This window comes from Panthera uncia, chromosome F1 (genome assembly GCF_023721935.1).
Source record: "Panthera uncia isolate 11264 chromosome F1, Puncia_PCG_1.0, whole genome shotgun sequence".
Classification (NCBI taxonomy): domain Eukaryota; kingdom Metazoa; phylum Chordata; class Mammalia; order Carnivora; family Felidae; genus Panthera; species Panthera uncia.
Window position 1 is genome coordinate 26,373,047 of NC_064813.1, and position 21,027 is coordinate 26,394,073.

The window sequence follows — 21,027 nt, forward strand, 5'->3', positions numbered from 1 at the left end:
GGGACCTTCATCATCCCATCTGTCCTCATCATCTTCCCTCATTATCTGAACACCTTCTATGTGCCCAGCAGCGTTCTAGGTGCTTCATCTGTATTAATGCAGGTGATAAGTTAAAATGGTGTTTTGAGACTATGAAGTTACCTCATCTAGTATTATCTCGAATGTGCAGATGAGGGAACGGGGACACAAGTGATTTCTCAAGGTCACACAGCTGAGACGAGGCAGAGCCGCTTGCTGGCTCTCAGTGCTACCACAGAAATTGGGACATCCGTGCTTCATGAGTCCCCAGCTTGACTTCCCCCAAATGTAATAGCTAAGGAGGGTTAACACACGTCAACATACTAACCAGCCTTGCTAGAGGAATGAATGCTTATTTTGAGGGTTACAGTTAATATTTGAGAAGGAAGGGCTGTGTGTACCCCCTGATAAAAGCAAATCTGCCCCTCTCCCAGGCCTGGGGAGCTGTGGACTGTGTGGCATTGACGAGAAAAAGCCGGCCGTGTACAAGGCTGAGGGTTCTGGAGCCACCAGCACGTTGACTCCACTCGTGGCTCTGCTGTGCAGCAAAAGAGTGATGTGCTGTCTCTCACAAGGTCCCCACTGGCTACAAGTCTTACATAAAACTCACGTTGAAAATACAAGAGGAGACCTGGGGCAAAAATGAAACTCCCAGGAAGGGAAGGGCTGTCCATACTGCCACAATGCTGCACTGTACAAGAGGACACATAAACCTTGATCCTTGGCACCTTGGGAGCGTCACTTGTCTGGAAACAGGGACCCTTCTACCAAGACGACACTGACAACTGGAACATTAGCGGCGGCTCCATTTGGTGCAGATGCAGGCAGAGCCTGGGCACGAACATCCCCACCAATACACCTCTCGGTAGGTGAGGTGTTCAGAACCCAGCTTGGATGGCCAAATCGCCAACCTTTCTGACCTCTGCAGTGGTATCCCCTTCCTCACCACACCATCGGATGCATTCTAGCTGCGTTCACAAAAGTTCACATTAAGATTGGCCAGCCTTTGGGAAGAGGTCATCAACTCATAGGAACAGATTGCTCAAATTTTATACCTAATTAGCAGCTAAAACTTCTGGCCAACATTTGATAAGAATCTGACGTGCTGGCAGGTCTTTGATCATGGGCATCAGGGACACGACGGGGAGTGAAATTTTGGTCATTTCATTCTTACAACCCCACGAGGGAAACCCCGTTGAGGCCCAGTTTATACCCACAAACGGGCATGAGCATCGAAGACGTTTGCCCAAGGGTAAATGAGGAAGAGGTAGGGTCAGGAGGAGGGCCCAGGTCTGACTGGACCAGTATGAGGCCAGCGTCCCTTCAAAGAGAAAAGAGCTGTAGTAGGAGTTGGTGGTGGATTAAAGCACTGCTCTAAGAAGTGAAGATAAAGCACGGACACCAGGTACCCTGGACTTGACCGCGTCTCAAATCCCATATGCCCACTGTACAGTTAAGAGATCTGCTAAGCCAAGGACCTCAGGCAGGCTGGCCTTGCTGATAAAATGTTTTGGAGCTTTTATTTGGCTGGAAATGGGCAAAAAGTAAGTGAGCCAGACTCCTGATACGAACTCGGAAAAGCCTGGAGACGTCTGTGGAGCCCAGGGTGAGGATCAGAGCTGTGGCATCTGAATGCTGCTGTGAGCTCCCGCCACTGCCAGCGTTCCGTGCTCCTGAGAGAACACCAGAGCTCGGATGGAGGCTGCTGAGCCCACGGCTGGCTCGTCTGGGAAGCCTTTCTTCTCACCAGGTGGAGTGGGGCCTCCTGCCTGGGGCTTCCATTGTACCCCTTGGCACACTGGTCTGTCTCTCTTCACAGCTGTAGCTGTCTCCACCCTGGGGACGTGGGCATCCCAAGGGCGGGGCAGGCCTCTCCCCAGTACCTGGCACCTGGCCAGACCCCTGAGGACAGCCCCACACTGCGAATTGGGGCCTGAGCCCAGATTGCAGAAGGACAAGACAAAGGCAGGCCCAGCGGGCACCCAGGCATCCACAGAAGAGCCCCGATGCCCTCCAGGCCTGGCAGGGCAGCTGTTAAAGCCTGGCTCCATGGGCAGAGATTCAGAGCCAATGACAGCAGCCCCTTCCTCAGGGCCCGGCGCTCCGACCTGGCCAAGCCCACAGCCTGAGAGAGCTGGGCAGAGCTTCTTGCCAAGGAAGGCTGCTGCCATTTCTAAGCAGGTGCTCTGGCTCTGTAGGAAGGAGGGAGACTTCAGAGAGGATGGTGGGGAGGGAGGGAGAGAGGGGGAGGGGAGAGAGGGGATCCGGTGACAGCCTTGTGAATGGCTCCAGAACCAACCTGGGGATTTGGGGTAGGAAATGGGTTGAACAGATGGACCAGGGAAGCCCAGGTGTTGCCAGGTAAGTTTGATGGAGGATAAGCAAGAAACTCTATTTGAAAAGAGAGCCACAATAAAGAGCCCTGGCACCCGATTATATGGGAGCACAGGGAAGAGGAACAAAGTCAGCACGCAGGTGTTCCTGGAATGCTTCCCTGGACAGCTGGACAGGCATCTCTAGTATTTTTGAAGGCTGCCAAGGAGTCCGCGGGTGGACAAGGGAAAGGGTGTTCCAGCAAGGGCATTCGAATTAGCAGCAGGAAATGGGTGAGTGAATGCGGGAATCTGGGGCGTGGCCAGATCAGGGATCCAACAGTTCCTGCCCCTAAGTACCCACGCGGGAATCCCACTGCACGGAGGCCGGTTTGGAGGACCAGGAAGTCCAGTCACCTCACTGTACCCTGCCCCTGGGACACGGGCTTCTCGGCGACAAGGCTGTAGGATCAAGGATGCCTCTTCCCCTAGGGGCCACGCACATACGGACGAGCCACCAGTCCAGGAAGGTTCAGCAGCGTTCTGCAGGCAGCGCACCGCTGGAAGAGGTCGCGGAGGTCGGATGTGGAGCTCCGGGTAACAGAGGGGTAACAGAGGACGGAGGCAGCCTCCTCTCCAACCACCACTCCCCCAGGCGGTGCCGAGGGCGTGTTCTCAGCGCGCTCCAGAGCAGGGGTCAGAACGATCCTTTAAGTTACAGCTCAGGACACACACATACACACACCCCTCTGAAAAAATTGGTTCTCAAAACCTACACGTGCCTTGTGCGAAACGCTACCTTTTAAAATATTGGTGTCGACCCACAAGACATGACCCACGAGTGGGTTACGCCTGCTTTTCGGAAACTCTGTTCTGGAAAATGATCTTGTCCCCACTTCCTCCCGCCCCCCGCGGGGAGATGGGAGCGCCAACGCAATTTCCCTGCAGAAAAACTGAAGCCGAACCCCTCACGCCGCCCTGGTGAAGATGGGGGACGGGGGTGCTGGGGGCAGGGGTCGGCCCAACCCGGGTGCTCGAGGGCCTCCGGATGAGGTGAGCCCCACAGGGTTCCAGGAGGGAGGACGCGCACGGGCTGGCCGTCACAGAGGGCCGGGTTCAAATCCATTCTCCGCTAGTAATATTTGCAATGTGACCTTGGATAAATAATTTAACCTGAGTCTTCGGCTGCCAGTTTGCAAGCAGAGATGAGTAGTCCGTTCCTCGCAGAATTGCCTCAAGGATTCAGTACTGAATCCTTAACGTCCCCAACAGAGCTCTGGGAGATCGGAGGAGCAGAGCAGGCTGGGAGACGCCACAGTGACTGCACGCCTTTGAATTAACCTTCATTTCCCAAATCCGAGCTGCGCCTGTGGTTCCTCCATCCTGAGACTCGGAACACTGCGCGTACCGGTCCCCATTCTGCGTCCCCCGCCACGCGTGCCAGTCCTGAGTCGCCTCGCTTCCCGTCCCATCCCTCCTCCTGCTCAGGCCAGTCCTCCCGGTTGTCCGCTCCCGCGGTCCCCAGCCGTGCGTCCCTCCGGGGCAAAGTGAGGGCCAGCCTCTTCCCGGCCTCCGGCGCCCAGCGAGGGCTCCTGCGTCGTGTGTCTGTTGGGGGCTGGGAGCGTGCAACCCGTCCCCACCCCGCCCCCAGCCTCTGGAAAACTGCCGGCTCCAGCCGTCCTGCGCCTCCAACCGAGCCCGCGCCAGGCCGGGCGGCCCCGGGGCGGGGCAGTGCGGCCAGAGCCCCGTCTCCCGCGCCGGCCCCCGCGGACGCCAGGAAGGACAGCGCGGACACGACAGAGGGAGGGCGGGCGGCGCGCAACAAAGGCCGGGAGGCCGGCGCGGAGGGCACCTCCCGGGCGGCCGAGTGGCAGGGAGGGCGCACCCGCGGGGAGCCAGCCGCCTGTGCGACCTGCCCGGACCCGCGGGATCGCCCCGCCCGGCCGTCCCGACTTGCAGGCGACACGCGCGTCGGAGCAGAGTAGCCTGGCGGGGAGGGCGCGGGGCGGTTGCCTGCGAACAGTCGCTGACACGCGACAAATTTCGGTCCCCCTTCCCAGGGAACCTGGTGCCGGCCGCAGTCCGCCTTGGAGATGAGCTCTAGCCCCCCGCCGGCCCCTCCGCCACCGAGAAGAGGCGCCCTGAAAAAAAAAGGTTCTAGCAGGCGACGGTGGGAGCGAGGTTGGTCAGGGACCGCCCTTCCCTCCCAGATCCCCCCACCCCCGGCTTCCGCTAGCGACTTCTGACCTTGCGCCCCACCCCCACCTGTCACCCTAAGGATATTGACATGTCTGAGGCCCAAGTTGGAGCCACTTTCTGTTCTGTGTAGTCCCCAAATCTGATGGCTTCTGTGGAGAGAGCTCTGGACACAGAATACCGATAAACTGCCCTGGGGGGTGGGGGGATGGGGGAAGGTCATAGGTTAGGTACAGGAAAAAGCCACCTTTGCGCACGCTGTTATCTTCTGTGCCTGAACGTCCTTTTCTTCATCCTTCCTGTAAGTTCCTACTCATGTTACAAAACCCTGCGTGGGTGTCCCCTGTCGGTAAGCTCCCTCCCCCCAGCTGATCACTCAGGCTGTCTACCCCAGAGGCCAGGTGCCGGGCTCTCCTGCCGCACACACCAGGCCATATGGGCATGTTTGTGTCTCCCTGAGACTATGGCAGCTTGAGCCCGTCTTTCTCATCTCCAGGGGATCCTTGCCTGTCAAAGGGCCTGGCTCCTAGTTACTCCACTAGGTTCTAAGCAGGCACTGACAGTCCTGTGGGTGACACAGGGCTGACCTGGTTAGCAGCTCCCCAGACAGAGCAGATGGGGACGTCAGGCAGGTGTCTGGAGGAACCAAAGTCCCCACCCACCTACACGAGTCAGGGCCCCTGGCCTCATGTTACTCAGGAAGAAGTGGTCTAGTTCACACAGTCCAGAGTGTCTACTCCCCTCTGTCAAGCCTTTTTCGGGGGGGGGGGGGTGGGGTGGGAGATGTCACAGCTGGAAGAGTGGCCTTGAGTCAGAGAGGCCAGGTCTGAATGTCCTGTCACTGTTGCTCAACTCAGCTCTCCATCTGTGTAAAGGCAGATGATACACAGGGCATAAATGGCAGGTCTGTTTTTAAGGACTAAATAAGATGTGTCAAGAGCCTGGCCCTGGCCCTGGCCCTGGGAGGTAACAAAAGCAGATGCCCAGTATTGCTTAGAGACCTTTCCCAGTCCTGTCCTGGCCAGAGCCCCCTACTTTCCCTTCCTTCCCGGCTGGAGCTGGAAAGGCACGTTGTCCTCACCATACAGAGAAAACAGAGGTGCCTTTGCTCCCATAAGTTTTTTTCAATATGAAATTTCCCAAGTTTCATGAGCTCAAGGCCAGGAATTGGGGGTACAGGAGCTGCCAGTGTTTTCCCCATGACTACTTCCTGTCCTGCCATGGGGCCATTTCCAAGCTTTGGGAGCCCCAGGTCGGTCTCTGAGATGTTCCAGCACCCTCTTCACACCCTGAAGGCCCAAACACTTGTTCCACTGGCCCCTCTGCTCACCTGCTGGAGCCACCCCTCCTCATTCCCCATCCCAGGTGGCTCAGTCTCCCCATCCTGCAGCACTCTGGGGCTCTGGGAGCACCCTTCACCCCCTAGCCTCCAGGGGGCAGTAAAGAGGGAGTTTTAACTGGCTCCTGCAGGTAAGGCCTGGACCCAGGAGAACATTCACTATACATTCCACAGGATTGCCAGTCCCCTCCCCCCCATCACCTTTCCCTCAGGCCACATGTACCCTTCAGTGACCTTGCCCAGTGAAAGCTGCTATGAACACTCATTTTAACTAAGGCTGTGTGTTTTATCAAGTTCTAAAACAGTACTGAACTGCTCACTGCACCCCTCACCCCAGCATCACCCACCGGAGGCCCCTAGCTCCATTCTTTCCCCTGTTCATAAACGCACCTTGCCCCAGGCTCCTCTCTCAGCCAGAGGACTGTCCCTGGAGGCTTCTGCATCCATCCTGGCTGTCACCCCAACCCTGGGGGACTACCCTAGCCTTCCCTCTGGCATGCTCAATACAGTTCACTTCTGTCCCTGTGTCCTCCCTCCCTCTGCCCCCAATTCAGGCCCCTGCTCTTGGCCACTCAAGGTCAAGTGAACATCCAGCCCAGAATTTAGCGACTTGGAGTGAGAGAAGCTTCAGCTTTGCTTTTTAATAATTTAAGACTGACACACGGCCATCCATTCCCAGAGAGTCCCAACCCTTTGGGCCTAGAGCAGGGAAGCAACCTGGTGAGATAGCCCATCCCCCTGCCTGTACCCTGTCATTGCACTTCCTGCTGACCCACCCACAGCTGCCACCGGGGAGTCTGGGCAGAGAGCTTGTGGAGGGGGACAGCCTGGCACCAGCCACAGCCGTGCCCACACTCTACAGGAGAAGGAAGACAGGCCCTCACCGCCAGCTCCAGTGTTGCCTTGGGCAGAGGCAGAGGGCAGGCTGGTGGGGGCGGGGCTGGCCAGTCCTACTGGCCATGGCTGCTCTTCCTGGAAATTCGTCTGGTTTTTTTTTCCCTTCAACTTTATATATCACAAAAATTTCCCAGAAACTCTTAATATTCTGGCTACCAGATAACATCTCCCAGATGTTCTCACACCAGACCACATGTTCCAATGTTTGGCTTGGAATATATGGCCAAGGGCTGTAAGGCTGTCACTCCAGGACACTTTGCCCATTTCCAGAAAAAGAACAAAGGTGTTCAATGGGATGTGGAAGGAATGAGACTTTAAAGGCAGGCTCAAGGCCAATATGGCCAAGAACTTTCTTTGGTTCTGGAGTGTGGAAGGCTGGGGGAGCCCTTGACAGAGAGTGGGACAGGACTTGGGGGTGAAGAGGTGGTCAGGGGCCAACCCCAGTACCTGCCGCCTCTCTCTCCTCTTGCCAACAAAGGTAAGGAAAGAGGCTGACCCCACTTCTTGCATTGAGGGAGATCCAGGTCTTTTTTCCCCAGTTCCACGTAAATTAACATCCTTAAAACACACAAGCAGGCTCCTGCCCTCACGTATCGTGGACAATCACGGACGCCCTGCCACAGGGGTTACATGCCACGGTCATCTGTCTTTGGTCCACAAAGCAGCTTTGTGCAGTGCATTTCCATTCCTCCTAGGCCAGTTCAGGGCTTCTGCGGGAGTGACTGTGCGGGGCGGGAGCACCGCTGGGTCACCGAGGGACGGGCCTCTGCCTCAGCACACGGATTGACAAGCTGTCTGCGTGGGCCAGGAGCTCCTTAATATGAGCCAAGCCCAGCCCTGCAACTTTGGCCCCATTTACCTCGAGGATCTCATCCCCTACCCCCAGCAGCCCTGAGTACAGCTTGGCCATGCTCGAATCAGCCATCTCCTGCACGTAGAACCCTGTAAAGGAAAACAGAACAATTTAACAGGTGAAATCCAAGGACACGCAGCTCTGTGGAACGCTGACCAGGTGGGTGCTTGTTAGCGTGGGGTGGGGAAGCAGGTGCTCACACAGGGCACTTCTCCATGCACACACATACACACACACCCTCGTTATTCTACCTCATAACCACAAGGCTTTCTACATAGATACAGTGTGCCTGCCCTCATGGTATAATTTCATTTTTCTGTCTTCTCTTTTAAAATGCCCTTTAAGCTGTTATTATTTGTGTATACCCCAGTGTGAATGAACTAACCTTATCTTTTTCTGGGATGAGCTTTGATTGTAGAATAAGGAGGAAACTGATGTTCGAAAATTAAGAAAAAGACCTACTATGTGCCTGGTACTGTGCTAGGTAGGATTCATAAATACGATCAAGTTGCTGTCTTCAAGTAGCTGGAGTGGTGGGAAGGCTCACTGGAGTAATGAACGTGGCTGAGGTCAAATGCAAATCTGGTTTGCTTCCTATTATTGTCTAGGACTAGCACTAGCTTCAATCTTCCTTGGATGCGGAGGCTCACTTGACCTTTATTCACACACATCCTGTCCCCCACACTGCCCCTAAGAAGGCCCTGCTGGCCAGTGTGACCACATCCCCTGGGTCTCTTAGGTGCAGAGCGAGCTGGAGAGAGCCTGCTTCTTCCCCTTTCCCTGGATCCGACTTGGCGAACCCACGTCAGTGGAGCAGGCCCTGTGGAGGCTTGGGGCTGGCGAGGCTGAGTTCCCCTTGCCTCTCCTGGCTACACAGTGCAGGGAGTCCTGCTGAGGGACCCTTCTCACCTCAACTTCTGCCGAAAACCTTCCAAACTCCCCTTGGACTTAGAGATTAAAGGGTCTTTCAGGGAAAGCTGGCCACCACCCCGCCTCACAGGCTGAGTGCACGCAGGTATCTGAGCACAAGCCTGGGGTGCGGACTGTGTGCAGCAGACATCACCTGTGGAACTCAGTGGGCAGCTCAGCCCCACCGGAGACACCCTCACTGCTGCCCAGCCCGGGCTGGCCTGGCCTGCACGCTGCTCTCTACTCCTCTTCCTGGAATCAGCGTCCTTAGAAAGGGCCGCATAGGGCACCTCACCCGGTTCTTCCGACTCTGGCCTGAAGGCATTTAACACACTCAGGCCAGGGGAGGTCCTCCCTCTGCTCCCCACAGCCCCATAGGAGCTTTGCTCAGCCCAGCTTCTGGCCCCAACAGAAAGCAAGCTGTCCAAAGCTGCCCACTGAAATGGGAGTCTGGAAGCACCACCATCTCCTTTAAAGCACCTGAAGGCTGATAACTCTGAGTTTAGCAAAACCAATCTTCTGACACATTCCCTCTCCCGGGGCTGAGTCGTGGAACTCCCTCTAGGTGCTTCTTGGCCGATCGGTGCCTTTGCCGCAGAGTCGCCTCCCTGCCCGCCCGCCTGCCTCCCATCCGCTGCGTGAAGCTTTTCTCCCAGCCCCATCTTCCACCTCTTCCGTCTGGGGGCTCTACCCGCTTGCCTGCCTCGTCAGTGTGCTGGTAGCGTGGGGGAGGCAGTGTGCTGCCTACAGAAATGGCTGCCCTACAGCAGACAGGCGGGTGCAGAGTGATGAGAAACCCCAGAAGCATGTAGCAGCCAGAGCTGGACCAGACAGACACTGACATCGTGCCAGCGTTCTCGAGGAGTCTCTGAGGTAGGCTTCACAATGGAAAGTCATGACAAAAATGTGACGGAGAGACCGCTGTTGTAGGTATTTATTGCCTGCTGGAAATGGCCTTTGTTAAGCATGTATGGTCTCTATGGTACTCAGAAGCAGAAGACAAAGCCTGCTGTTCTCAAATGCTTGTATACAATCGGATGTGACAGCCAGCAAGTGAACCCCAGCATCCTGACGTTTTAGCGGGGAATGCAGACCAGCCCCAGCTCACGGCCCGCCTGAGGCCCAGCAGAAGTGGAGCCGTGGCTATTGGAGGCCAGTCTGTGGCAAGGAGGCCCCAGGACCAGTCATGCTCCGGGTGCCTGCGGATCTCTGTGTTATATCCGATGGCCATCTGCAGCAGGAGCAGGGCAGGGAAGAGGTCATACCAACCCAGGGGAGGGGTGCCCTGGGGGGCAGGCCAGGGCGGAGCCCAAGGAGCCCTTGGTCATTACAGACCCCTGCCCATCCGACATCAACTCCATGACAGGTGGGGGAGGGGCTCCCACTGTCTGCAAAGGGGCCTAACGGGACTTTTGGGGAGCATGAGGCACATAGCACCATGTCTGGTTGTGTGTGACCTCACACGGACAGGCGGTACAGATCACGGTGGTCCCTGTTGGAGTTCTGCTCCCCAAATACAAGTTCTCTTTCTGAAGAGGGAAGGGGAGAAAACAGCTGGGCATTTTCCTATGCACATCACTGGATGCTCCTTAGGACCCTTCCAGGTAGGTTTTATTATTTTCATTTTACAGATTAGAGAACTGAGGTTCAGAGGGGTTAAGTAACCTGCTTAAGGTCACACAGCCAGCAGAGGCTCTGGAGTACGAGCCATGCCGTGTTGTCTAACTCTATGCCTCTGTACCGCCCCTCTGGGAGGCCGACCGCCTCTCACCTGAGGAGGGAGGAAGCTGAGGGAAAAGATGGAGTAGCTAACAGTCTGCTGATGATGATCAGTATAGGTTCACGAATGCCATCTCCCTGTGAGGTCATTGTACCCTCCTAAGGTCTAGAGTGGGGAGAAACTCATTTTCTTCCTCTCACACTCATAGAAAAATCCATCAGCAAACTGAGTCAAACTGCCTTCAAGTCAACCAGAATGCAACCACTTCTCACCATTTCCGCTGCCCCCCCTCCAGCCCAAGTCGCCACTGTCAAGTTTTTCCACTGAAACAACTTTAAAACCGGTCTCCCTGGTCCACCTTTAACCCACTAACGTCCATTCACAGTCCAGCAGCTGGTCAGCGACAGTGTTACAAGCACAAATCAGGGCACAATAGTCCCTGCTCCAAGCCCCTGGTGGCTCCCAGCTCACTTGGCGGGAAAGCCAAAGCCCTTCTGGGCTCAGCGCTGTCTCTTCCTCTTGCCACTCTGTCCAGATCCACCTCCTTGCAGGTCTTCTGACAGCCAAGTTCATTCCCACCCTCTGGGCCTCTTCGAGCCCCTTCCCTCTGCCTGGAATGCTCTTTCTCCAGACACCATACTGCTGCTCCTTCACTCCTGTAAGTGCTGTTGTGTCCTCTGCACAGAAAAGCTGTCGCCCCTGCTCCCACGGGCACTCCCATCCCCCCACTCTCGGGCCCTTACCCTGCTTTGTTTGGGTTTGTGTCTCAGTACTTTCGGCTCTCTGGCACATATAATGCAAAATGTATACAAATGCAAACCTTTTTGTAGATATAGTCTATCTCCCTCACTGGAATGTGGACTCCTGAGGACAGGAGTTCTGTCTGTTCTGTTTACTGCCAGATACCCAGCATCTAAAACACCTAGTAGGTGCTCAGTATAAACGTGTTGAAACAATGAATGACGGATCAGATGTCAGAACTTGCTGTGGTCTGCATATCTGGCAGTGAGCAGATTTTTCCCAGGTTAAATGACTTTGACCTAGGAGATCAAAGCACAGGACTAAACCCTCCTCAGCAGAGTGCAGCCAGGGCAGGATCCCTGTGAACATCACCCTTTGGAGCCAGCGCCGAGGGAGGGACCTGGATGCACAGACAGGCAGGCACATTCCACATGCCCAGACATACTCAGCAGCTGGAGGAAGGGAACCATTAAACACATCAGTCACATCAAAGGGATCGCCGGGAACCAGCAGGCACAGTCTCCCTTGGGCACTACAACAAAAAGATGGCCTTCAAGATTCTGATTTCAAGACGTCAGCAGAGACCAGAGGGGCACTGGAGTCAGGCTTGCTATCTCTGCCCCCTCCAGCAGCCCCACACCAGACCCTTCCAGAAGAGTGCCTGAAGGGAGAATTCCAGTCCTTTTGCTAAGAGGCTGTCTGCATTGAGAGCTCCACTTCTCAGCCACAGACTGGAAATGATCACGGCCAAAAGGCATTGCTGTGGTTTACTAAGGCCCCAGGGATGTGGAGCCCAGAAGGGGGCGGGGGGCTTACCTGAGTCCCGGCGCCCATTCCCAGAGGCCACACAGAAGCCAAAAGTGCCCTCCGGGGAGCGTTGTAGCTGCAGCTGGGTTGTGCCATCTGGGAACACCTCCACCACACGACCCACTGTGCGCGCCTGGCTGGGGGCGCTCACATCCTCCACGCTGAGGGCACGCTGGGGTGGGGCCTTGGCTGGCCTGCCAGGGGACCAGAGACAGTGAGTGCAAGGAGGGCTGGGCACTGGGACCCCACCATTCCCCACCTTAAAGGTGACAGATGCCTCTTGACTGGCCTCAACCAGCAAAAACAACCTGCTAGGATCAAGACTGGAGGGTTGTCACAGCGGTGCCCCCTGCTACCCCCGCCTGGACACGTGATTTCAAATCTTTGTGGGTGCAGAGACCTCTCTGAGAATCTAACAAAGCTATAATGTTATATAAAAATTCCAGGGGTGAACAGGCCACCTGAAGACCCTCCATGGGGCCCCGGGTAAGAGCAGCTAGAGGATCTCATCAGTGGGTGGGACTTCTCTAGGCAGGGTCCCAGGTCAGGTGCTTCTTTGGGGGCCCCGTCTCTGGATCTCTAACCTGATCTTTTTTTTTTTTTTTTAATTTTTTTTAACATTTATTTATTTTTGAGACAGAGAGAGACAGAGCATGAACGGGGGAGGGTCAGAGAGAGGGAGACACAGAATCTGAAACAGGCTCCAGGCTCTGAGCTGTCAGCACAGAGCCCGACGCGGGGCTCGAACTCATGGACCGCGAGATCGTGACCTGAGCCGAAGTCAGCCGCTTAACCGACTGAGCCACCCAGGCGCCCCTCTAACCTGATCTTTAACTGGGCTAAGGAAGCTCTCTGATCTCAGGATGTTGTTAGACACCAGAGGGATAGAGGAATCGAACCTTCCAACTCTACCCATTCCACCAACCCCACACCTTCTCAGAGCCCAGTTGCACAGTTGCACAGCCCAATGCACACCCAGGCATTGAGGTGTGGGTTCCAAGACTCCTCTGGCTCCCGAGGCAGGAAGGAGTTAAGCCCATAGCTCCACTGCCCATGCTCTGAGTTTACTCCTACACCAGTTGCCCACTCTTACCGGACATCTGCACTGTGGTCCCCTGGCTCTCCTACCACGTAGAGGCTGGACCTGTCCCCCTTGCCACTCAGCAGAGAATGGAGGTTCTGAAAGGAGACAGCTTTCCGATGATGGTGAGACGGTGACACCTGGTGGTAAAGGTCCAATATTGCAGGTGAGAAAAGCCATGGAGAGGGCGGGGATGCGGGAGTTGACAGAAACCTTACCCCATCCATGAAACTGAGGGTTTTTTAAGAGAGTAATGATACAAGTTTTTGTCACTACTTCCAAGTGTCCATCAGGAATCACCATGATTTACTTAAGAAGATGGACCCATACAGGTGATCTGCAGGTTCAATTTTCTTTGGCTGAAATAACTTAGTACTACTAGAATACTAATAATTTCATTGATTACGAAAATCTAATTTTCTCTAAGAAAAAAGTGAAAGCAAATTAACTACAGAATAATAAATATGATTTTGGAATTAAAATATTAAATATTTTGTGATTGTTTAGTATCCCTTTTATGGTTATTCACATTAAAAATGTTTATCTAAGGACTTCCAGGGAAAATGGCAGAGTTCAAAGATCCTAAACTCACCTAGTCCCATGGATATAGTTATATAACACCATATTAGATAACCAGAAAACAACCCAAAGACTGGTAGAACAGACTCTCCACAGCTAAATGTAGAGAAGAGTCCATGTCCAAGAGGGTAGGAGGGGTAGAGATTTCTGTGGGAGCTAAATGGATCTACAGGACTGTCCCAAGGAGGGAGGGAGGCTGGGTGCAGAGAGACAAGGGGACCAGATCCTCACATCAGGTACATCAGGCATGAGGAACCTGCACAGGGAAGATGAATCCCCATAACATTTGGCTTTGAAAACCAGATGGGCCTAATTTTGCCAGTTTTTTTTAAATTTTTTTTTTAATGTTTATTTATTTTTGAGAGAGAGAGAGAGAGAGAGAGAGAGAGAGCATGAGCAGGGGAGGGAAAGAGAGGGAGGAAGACACAGAATCCGAAGCAGCTTCAGGCTCTGAGCTGTCAGCACAGAGCCCGCCGTAGGGCTCAAACTCACAAACCGCAAGATCATGACCTGAGCCGAAGTCGGACGCTCAACTGACCGAGCCACCCAGGCGCCCCTAATTTTGCCAGTTCTTAAAATCAGCGAGGCTTAACACCTGGAAAAATCAGTGGGCTTGGATCTGGGAGACTTGGGAAGATGATGGGAAACTGAATCCCCACCCTTAAAGAGACAGCACAACAAACAGCCCCACTGAGGTACAGCATAGAGAAGCAGCAATTTGAAAAATGCCTGGGGTATATGGGAGGGAGATTTGTTTACTAATCTCAGAGCCTGTGCTAGAAGGGCAGGGATCTCTGGGAGAATTCTCTAGGAACAAAAAAGTTGATAGGAACCATTTCCCTCCCCTGCCCCACAGCCTAGATACACAGACAGCTGGGAGAACCAGCACAGTGCTGACACTCTCCACCTAACTTGCTAACAGCACTGCCCACCCCCTCATTCTCCTGTGGCCCTGCCCCCCTCCAATAAGCCTCGGTCGGAGTGCATCCAAAAGTGGCGCCCCAAGTCTGGCAGTGTGTAAAGAAGCCCTGACAGTGACTCCTACCCTGAAGGGAGGGGAAAACAACCACACACAACAGTGTGTGGCCCTAGCACCACAGTCTGGTCTGACATAGGCCCCACCCACTAACAAAAGCTTCTCAGAGGACAATGCAGAGAAAGAGCCTTGTAGTTCAGTGCTACTGCATCTCTGGCAAATGCCTACTCTGACTTAGCTCAAGCCTAAGGCAGGCCAGGAGTGGCCACTAATACCACAGGGGCCAAACACTGCCCACAACAGGTAAAGACAGTCATTGCAGACAACTGGACTAAAGGCAAAAACAGCTCAGCCACAACAGAAGGGTAAATGCAACACACATAAGAGACACCCCCAAAGCACCAGGTTCTGGGGAACAGGGGATACTACACTACAGTGCATTACAAGACCTCTTCTTCATAAGGCCACTACTTTCTTTTCAAAAAATTTTTAATGTTTATTTATTTTCAAAGGAGAGAGAGACAGAGCATGAGTGGGGGAGGAGCAGAGAGGGAGACACAGAATCTGAAGCAGGCTCCAGGCTCTGAGCTGTCAGTACAGAGCCCGACATGGGGCTCAAACTCACAAACTGTGAGATCATGACCTGAGCTGAAGTCAGATGCTTAACCAACTGAATGACCCGGGCACCCCGAGGCCACTACTTTCAAGAGCAGGAGACATAGCTGACTTTCCTAACACACAGAAAAAGACACAGAGAATTAGACAAAATGAGGAGACAGAGAAATATGTCCCAAGTGAAAGAACAGTACAAAATCACAGCAAGAGAGCTAAACAAAATGGAGGTAAGTAATATGCCTGATAAAGAATCTAAAATAATGGTCATAAACATACTCAATGGACTTGAGAACAGAGTGGAGGACCTCAGACCCTTAACAAAGAGATAGAAAATATAAAAAAGAACCAATCAGAGATGAAAAGCTCAATAACTGAAATTAAAAACACACTAGAAGGAATAAATAGTAGACTAGAGGAAGCAGAATAATGGATCGCTGACCTGGAGGACAGAGTAATAGAAAGCAATCAAGCTGAACAGCAGAGAGAAAAAAAAATTTAAAAAAAATGAAAACAGACTTAGAAAACTCAGCGACACAATCAAGTATAATAACATTTTCATTATAACGATCCCAAAAGGAGAAGAGAGGGAAAAGGGGCACAAAACTTCCCACATCTGGGGAAGGAAACAAAAATCCAGAGCCAGGAAGCACAAGAACCCTCAACAAAATCAACCCAATGAAATGTTGAAGTCCACACCAAGACACTTAGTAATTAAAAAGGTAAAAAGTAGTGATAAAGAGAATTTTAAAAGCAGTAAAGAGAAAACAGTTACATACAAAAGAAACCCTATATGGCTATCAGCTGGTTTTTAGTAGAAACTTTGTAGGCCAGAAAGGAGTGGCATGATATATTCAAAATGCTAGAAAGAAAAATCTGCAGCCAGGAATACTCTAAACAGCAAGACTATCATTCAAAATAGGAGAGATAGAGAGTTTCCCAGAGAAACAAAAGATAAAGGAGTTCATGACCACTAAATCAGTCCTATAAGAAATGTTGAAGGGAAGTTTTTTGAGTTGAAAGGAAAAACTATAAGTAGGAGTAAGAAAACTATGAAGCACAAAGGCGGTAAAATTAAGTGTATCTATAAAAAAATCAGTCAAGATATTCACAAAAGAAAAAGCTGAAAAGTATGACACCATATACTTAAAACATGGAGTGGGGGAGAGGAGTAAAGAATGGGTTCAAACTGAAGTGACCATCAACTTAATATGGACTGCTATATGCAGAAGATGTTATATACAAACCTAACAGTAACCACAAATCAAAACCAGTAACACATACACAAAAAATAAAGAGAAAGGAATCCAAGTATATGACTAAAGAATGCCAGCAAACCATGAGAGAAAAGCAACATAAGAAATGAATAGAGAAGAACTACAAAAACAACCCCAAAAGAAGTAACAAAATGGTACATATGTGTCAATAATTACTTTGAATGTAAGTGGACTAAACTCTCCAGTTAAAAGACATAGGGTGATGGAATGGATAAAAAAGCAAGACCTGCTGCCTACAAGAGACTCATTTTAGACCTAAAGACACCTGAAGATTGAACGTGAGGGGATGGAGAAGTATTTATCATGCAAAAGGATGTGAAAAGAAAGTCAGGGTAGAAATACTTACATCAGACAAAATAGACATTAAAACAAAGACTGTAACAAGAGACAAAGAAGGACACCATATCACCATTAAGGGGACAATCCAACAAGAAGATGTAACAATTGTAAGTATTAATGTAGCCAACATGGAAGCACCCAAATTCTTAAAGCAATTAATAACAAATATAAAGGAAGTAATTGATAGTAATACAATAATAGTAGGGGACTTTAACACCCCACTAATATCAATGGACAGACTGTCCAACCAGAAAATCAACAAAGACACAGTGGCTTTTAATGACTCACTGGACCAAACAGACTTAACAGATGTATTCAGAGTATTCCATCTAAATACACATTCTTTTCAAATGCACATGGAACATTCTACAGAACAGATCACATATTAGGCCACAAAACAAGTCTCAACAAATTCAAAAAGATCGAAGTCATACCATGTATCTTTTCTGACCACTTTTCTTATCTTTTCTAGTTTCTAGTTGAAACTAGAAATCAACCACAAGAAAAAAATCTGGAAAGAACACAAATACATGGAGGTTAAATAACTTGCAACTAAGAAAAAATGAATGGGTCAACCAAGAAATCAATGAAGAAATTAAAAAATACATGGAGAGAAATAAAAATGAAAACACAATGGTCCAAATCATCGGGATGCAGCAAATGCTGTTCTAAGAGGGAAGTTTACAGCAACACAGGCTTACCTCAAGAAGCAAGAAAAATCTCAAATAAACAACTTAACCTTACAACTAAAGGAACTAGAAAAAGAGCAACAAACAAAACTCAAAACAAGCAAAAGGAAGGATATAATAAGTATTAGATATAATATATAAGGATATAATAAATATTAGAGCACAAACAAAACAGAAACTAAAAAAAAAAACCTTATTGGCTGATCAATAAAACCAGGAGCTGGTTCTTTGAAAAGATCAACAAAACCAATAAACCTTTAGCCAAACTCATAAAAAAAATTAAAAAAAAAGAGGGGGAGAGGAGAGGATTCAAATAAACAAAATCAGAAATGAAAGACGAGAAATAACAAATGACACCACAGAAATACAAAGGATTATAAGGGAATATTATGAAACAAACTGGACAACCTAGAAGAAACAGATAAATTCCTAAAACATATAACCTCCCAAAGCCAAATCAGGAAGAAATAGAAAACTAGAACAGACTGAATACCAGCAATTAAGTTGAATCAGTAATCAAAAAACTCCAAATAAAAGTACAGGGCCAGACAGCTTTACAGGTGAATTCTACCAAACATTTATTTTTTACTTTTTAGGTGTATTTATTTTTTTGAAAGAGATAGAGAGAGAAAGAGAGAATCCCAAGCAGGCTCCATACTGTCAGCATGGAACCTGATGTGGGGATCGAGCTCACAAACCATGAGATCATGACCTGAACCAAAATCAAGGGTTGAATGCTTAACCAATTGAGCCACTCAGACACCCCTCTAGCAAACATTTAAAGAAGAATTAATACTATTTTTCTCAAAGTAATCCAAAAAAATAGAAAAGGAAGAACAGAAAAGAATAAAAAATAGAATAGGAAGGAATGAAGGAAGAATAGAAAAGCAATTCCACTACTGGGTTTTTACCCAAAGAAAATGAAAACACTAATCCTAACAGATACATGCACCCCTATTTTACTGTAGCATTATTTACAATAGCCAAATTATGGAAGTAGTCCCAGTGTCCACTGATAGATGAATGGATAAATATATAGATAGATACTTAGATAAATGGTTATATATATAATGGAATTATATATATAACCAGCCATTATACTCAGCCATTAAAATGAATGCAATCTTGCCATTTGCAACAACATGGATAGATCTACAGAGTATTATGCTAAACAAAATAAGTCAGTCAGAGAAAGATAAATACCACACGATTTCAATCATATGTGGAATTTAAGAAACAAAACAAATAGACAAAGAGAAAAAGAGACAAACCAAAAAACAGACTCTTAACTATAGAGAGCAAACAGGTGGTTACCAGAGGGGAGGTGTGTAGGGGGACGGTTGAAATAGGTGAAGGAGGTTAAGAGTACACATATCATGTACACATACCTGATGAGCACTGGGTATTAAACAGAATTGTTGAATCACTATATTCTATACCTGAATCTAATTTAACACTGTATGTTAACTATACTGGAATTTTAAAAAAAAATGTAAGTATGCACCTTAAAATATTCTACATTAAAAGGTGGACAAGACAAAAATACCTTAAGGAGTTCACCCATCAGTGGAGGTGGGGTGAGCACAGGTGAGTTAACAGCCCTAAATACATGTAAGTGCTCGGCTAAAAGATGGATGTGCAGGGAAGCAGAGAGAGACTCCAGTTTAGGAAGTTTGGGGACACTAGAGAAACTGATGCCTGAGTGAGGCTTGAAGCATGAGCTCCCCGGGTGAAGACTGGTAAGGGTGCTCCAGGCAGAAGAAACAGCAGGTGCAAAGACATGGGAGACGACAGAAAGCATATGTTCTGGAACATGGTTTGGGTGGCTGGGCTGCAGAGGTGATAGGAGATGGGCTGGAGCCTGAGGCCGGAACTGGAAGGACCTTATATGGCCTGCTAAGGAGCCAATGAGTGATGTTAATCAGAAGGTTGTAAGATTAGATCTGCGTTCTAGAAACTGACCCAATGAGGAGGCTACTGTGGGCGTGGGGGTGGTGGAGACGTAGGCAGGGAGTAGCAGACTTTTAAACAAATACAATGCATATTATTTATCACATTTGGAACCCACACTCTCAAGCAGTAAGTGATGTTATCAAGAGGTTTAGAGGGGGCCCTAGCCTTATATTAGCATTAAGGAAGGCTTCCTGGGAGAAGTCCTGCTTAACTCAGACCTGAAAGACGAGGAGTTCCCCAAGGAGAAGACAGAGGACAGCACTCCAGATGATGCAAGGTCAAATGTCAAAAAGCCATGGCTGTGGGGTGGGGGGGGGGGGGGGGGGGTGGTGTCGTGGAAGCCATCAGTGTGGTTGGGTGTCAGAACGGAGCCACTGCCCACCCAGGAGGTGGGCATGAACATGAACACCAGATCCAGCCAACACCTGTCCACATTTGGCAGCTCCAGAGTCTAAGGAAGTAAAAGACAGTCTAAAGGAGGTAGTTACCCCTGAGATGCATCACAAATATTTCTGAGTGAGACAGAGACTTGTTTTATCTTCCTTGAACAGTTCTCTGTGATGCTCAGTCCGCCCTGCACTTGTTCCCACCCTTTGTTGGCCAGCTTCCTTTCTATCTTTGCCCACGCAGCTTACATTGCTGATAACCTCACTGCCACACCAACGGCGCGGTCATTTCCCTCGAGGGTTTACAGAGACCGAAGTTCTGATGGTGATACATCCAGACGCCATGGCTCAGACACACAAGGGACAAATCTAACTTCATGAGGAAAGTGAATTCCTGGAGCACGGCGTCAACTCTAGACTTTTCTGCCCAGCTTACTATCACTTTGCTTCTGTTTCTTAGCCTTCCATTGATTCATCCAGCAAATACGAAGTGAGCACCGACCGCATACTAGGTACGGCTCCTAGTACAAGACAAACTGATGGCATTTTCACTCAGCCTGCATTCTCTTCCCCAATGCAGCCTGAAAAATGGAAGTCTCCATTGCCCCAAACCACAATCACCTGCCGTTGCTCTGCAAAAAGGACGGGCAGGGAACAAAAGAACAAACAGAATACCTGGAAACACCTGGAACAGAGCAGGGTTTTCAGAAACTTAGTTGGGAGTTAGCACACCATTGTTGATTTGCTGTTGGTTTATCTGCTAGCACATGGAGAGAGACCTTCGGCTAGCCGCCCTGCATTCATTCATACACTCACTGACTCACCTGTTCATTCACTGTGTCTTACATATATTTATATATTAGCCATTGTACTCAGCACAGGAGCATCCCCCACTTTTTGAAAGTTTGCTTTTATGAAAGACCTACATTAGTACCTGTTTTGACTAACCAAAAGAAATCCGGAGGATTTTCACTTTTACAAAAAGAGGTGAAAAGCAAAAATAGCATTCAGCATTTGTTTTGCAGTGAGCCATTATGGGGCAGTGCACCCAAAGTGGCCCCACCAAGCTCCTTCCCCAGGGACTCCACTCAGCATCTTAGCATCAAGCCACAAGAGCTTTGAACAGTGTCTGTGAGCATCTGTGCTTCATCTCGATTTATTTTGTGTATCCATTAGCAAGATGTGTCCTAGGGTCTCAGAAAAGCCTGAAAGAGGTTATTTTTTGGGTCAGGGGGTGCTCAAAAATTCTCCATATAACTTAATGGTAATTGCTTCTTCGATGTATGCCATTTCGGCTTATGGAAGTTTTCACAGGAAATGCTCTACTTTCGGACAGCGGGGGA

The 21,027-nt window shown here is 50.1% G+C and overlaps 1 protein-coding gene across 1 annotated transcript in view; it reads right to left on the bottom strand.

The window, feature by feature from the left end:
* Positions 1-6,475: 6,475 nt before the first annotated feature.
* The window catches only part of KIAA1614 (KIAA1614 ortholog), a 41,884-nt gene continuing 27,332 nt past the window's right edge, over positions 6,476-21,027 (bottom strand). Inside the window, 3 exon segments of the mRNA XM_049634135.1 lie at positions 6,476-7,704; positions 11,802-11,986; positions 12,886-13,013. Coding sequence (XP_049490092.1) covers positions 7,511-7,704; positions 11,802-11,986; positions 12,886-13,013 — 507 coding nt within the window. The 3' untranslated portion in view covers positions 6,476-7,510.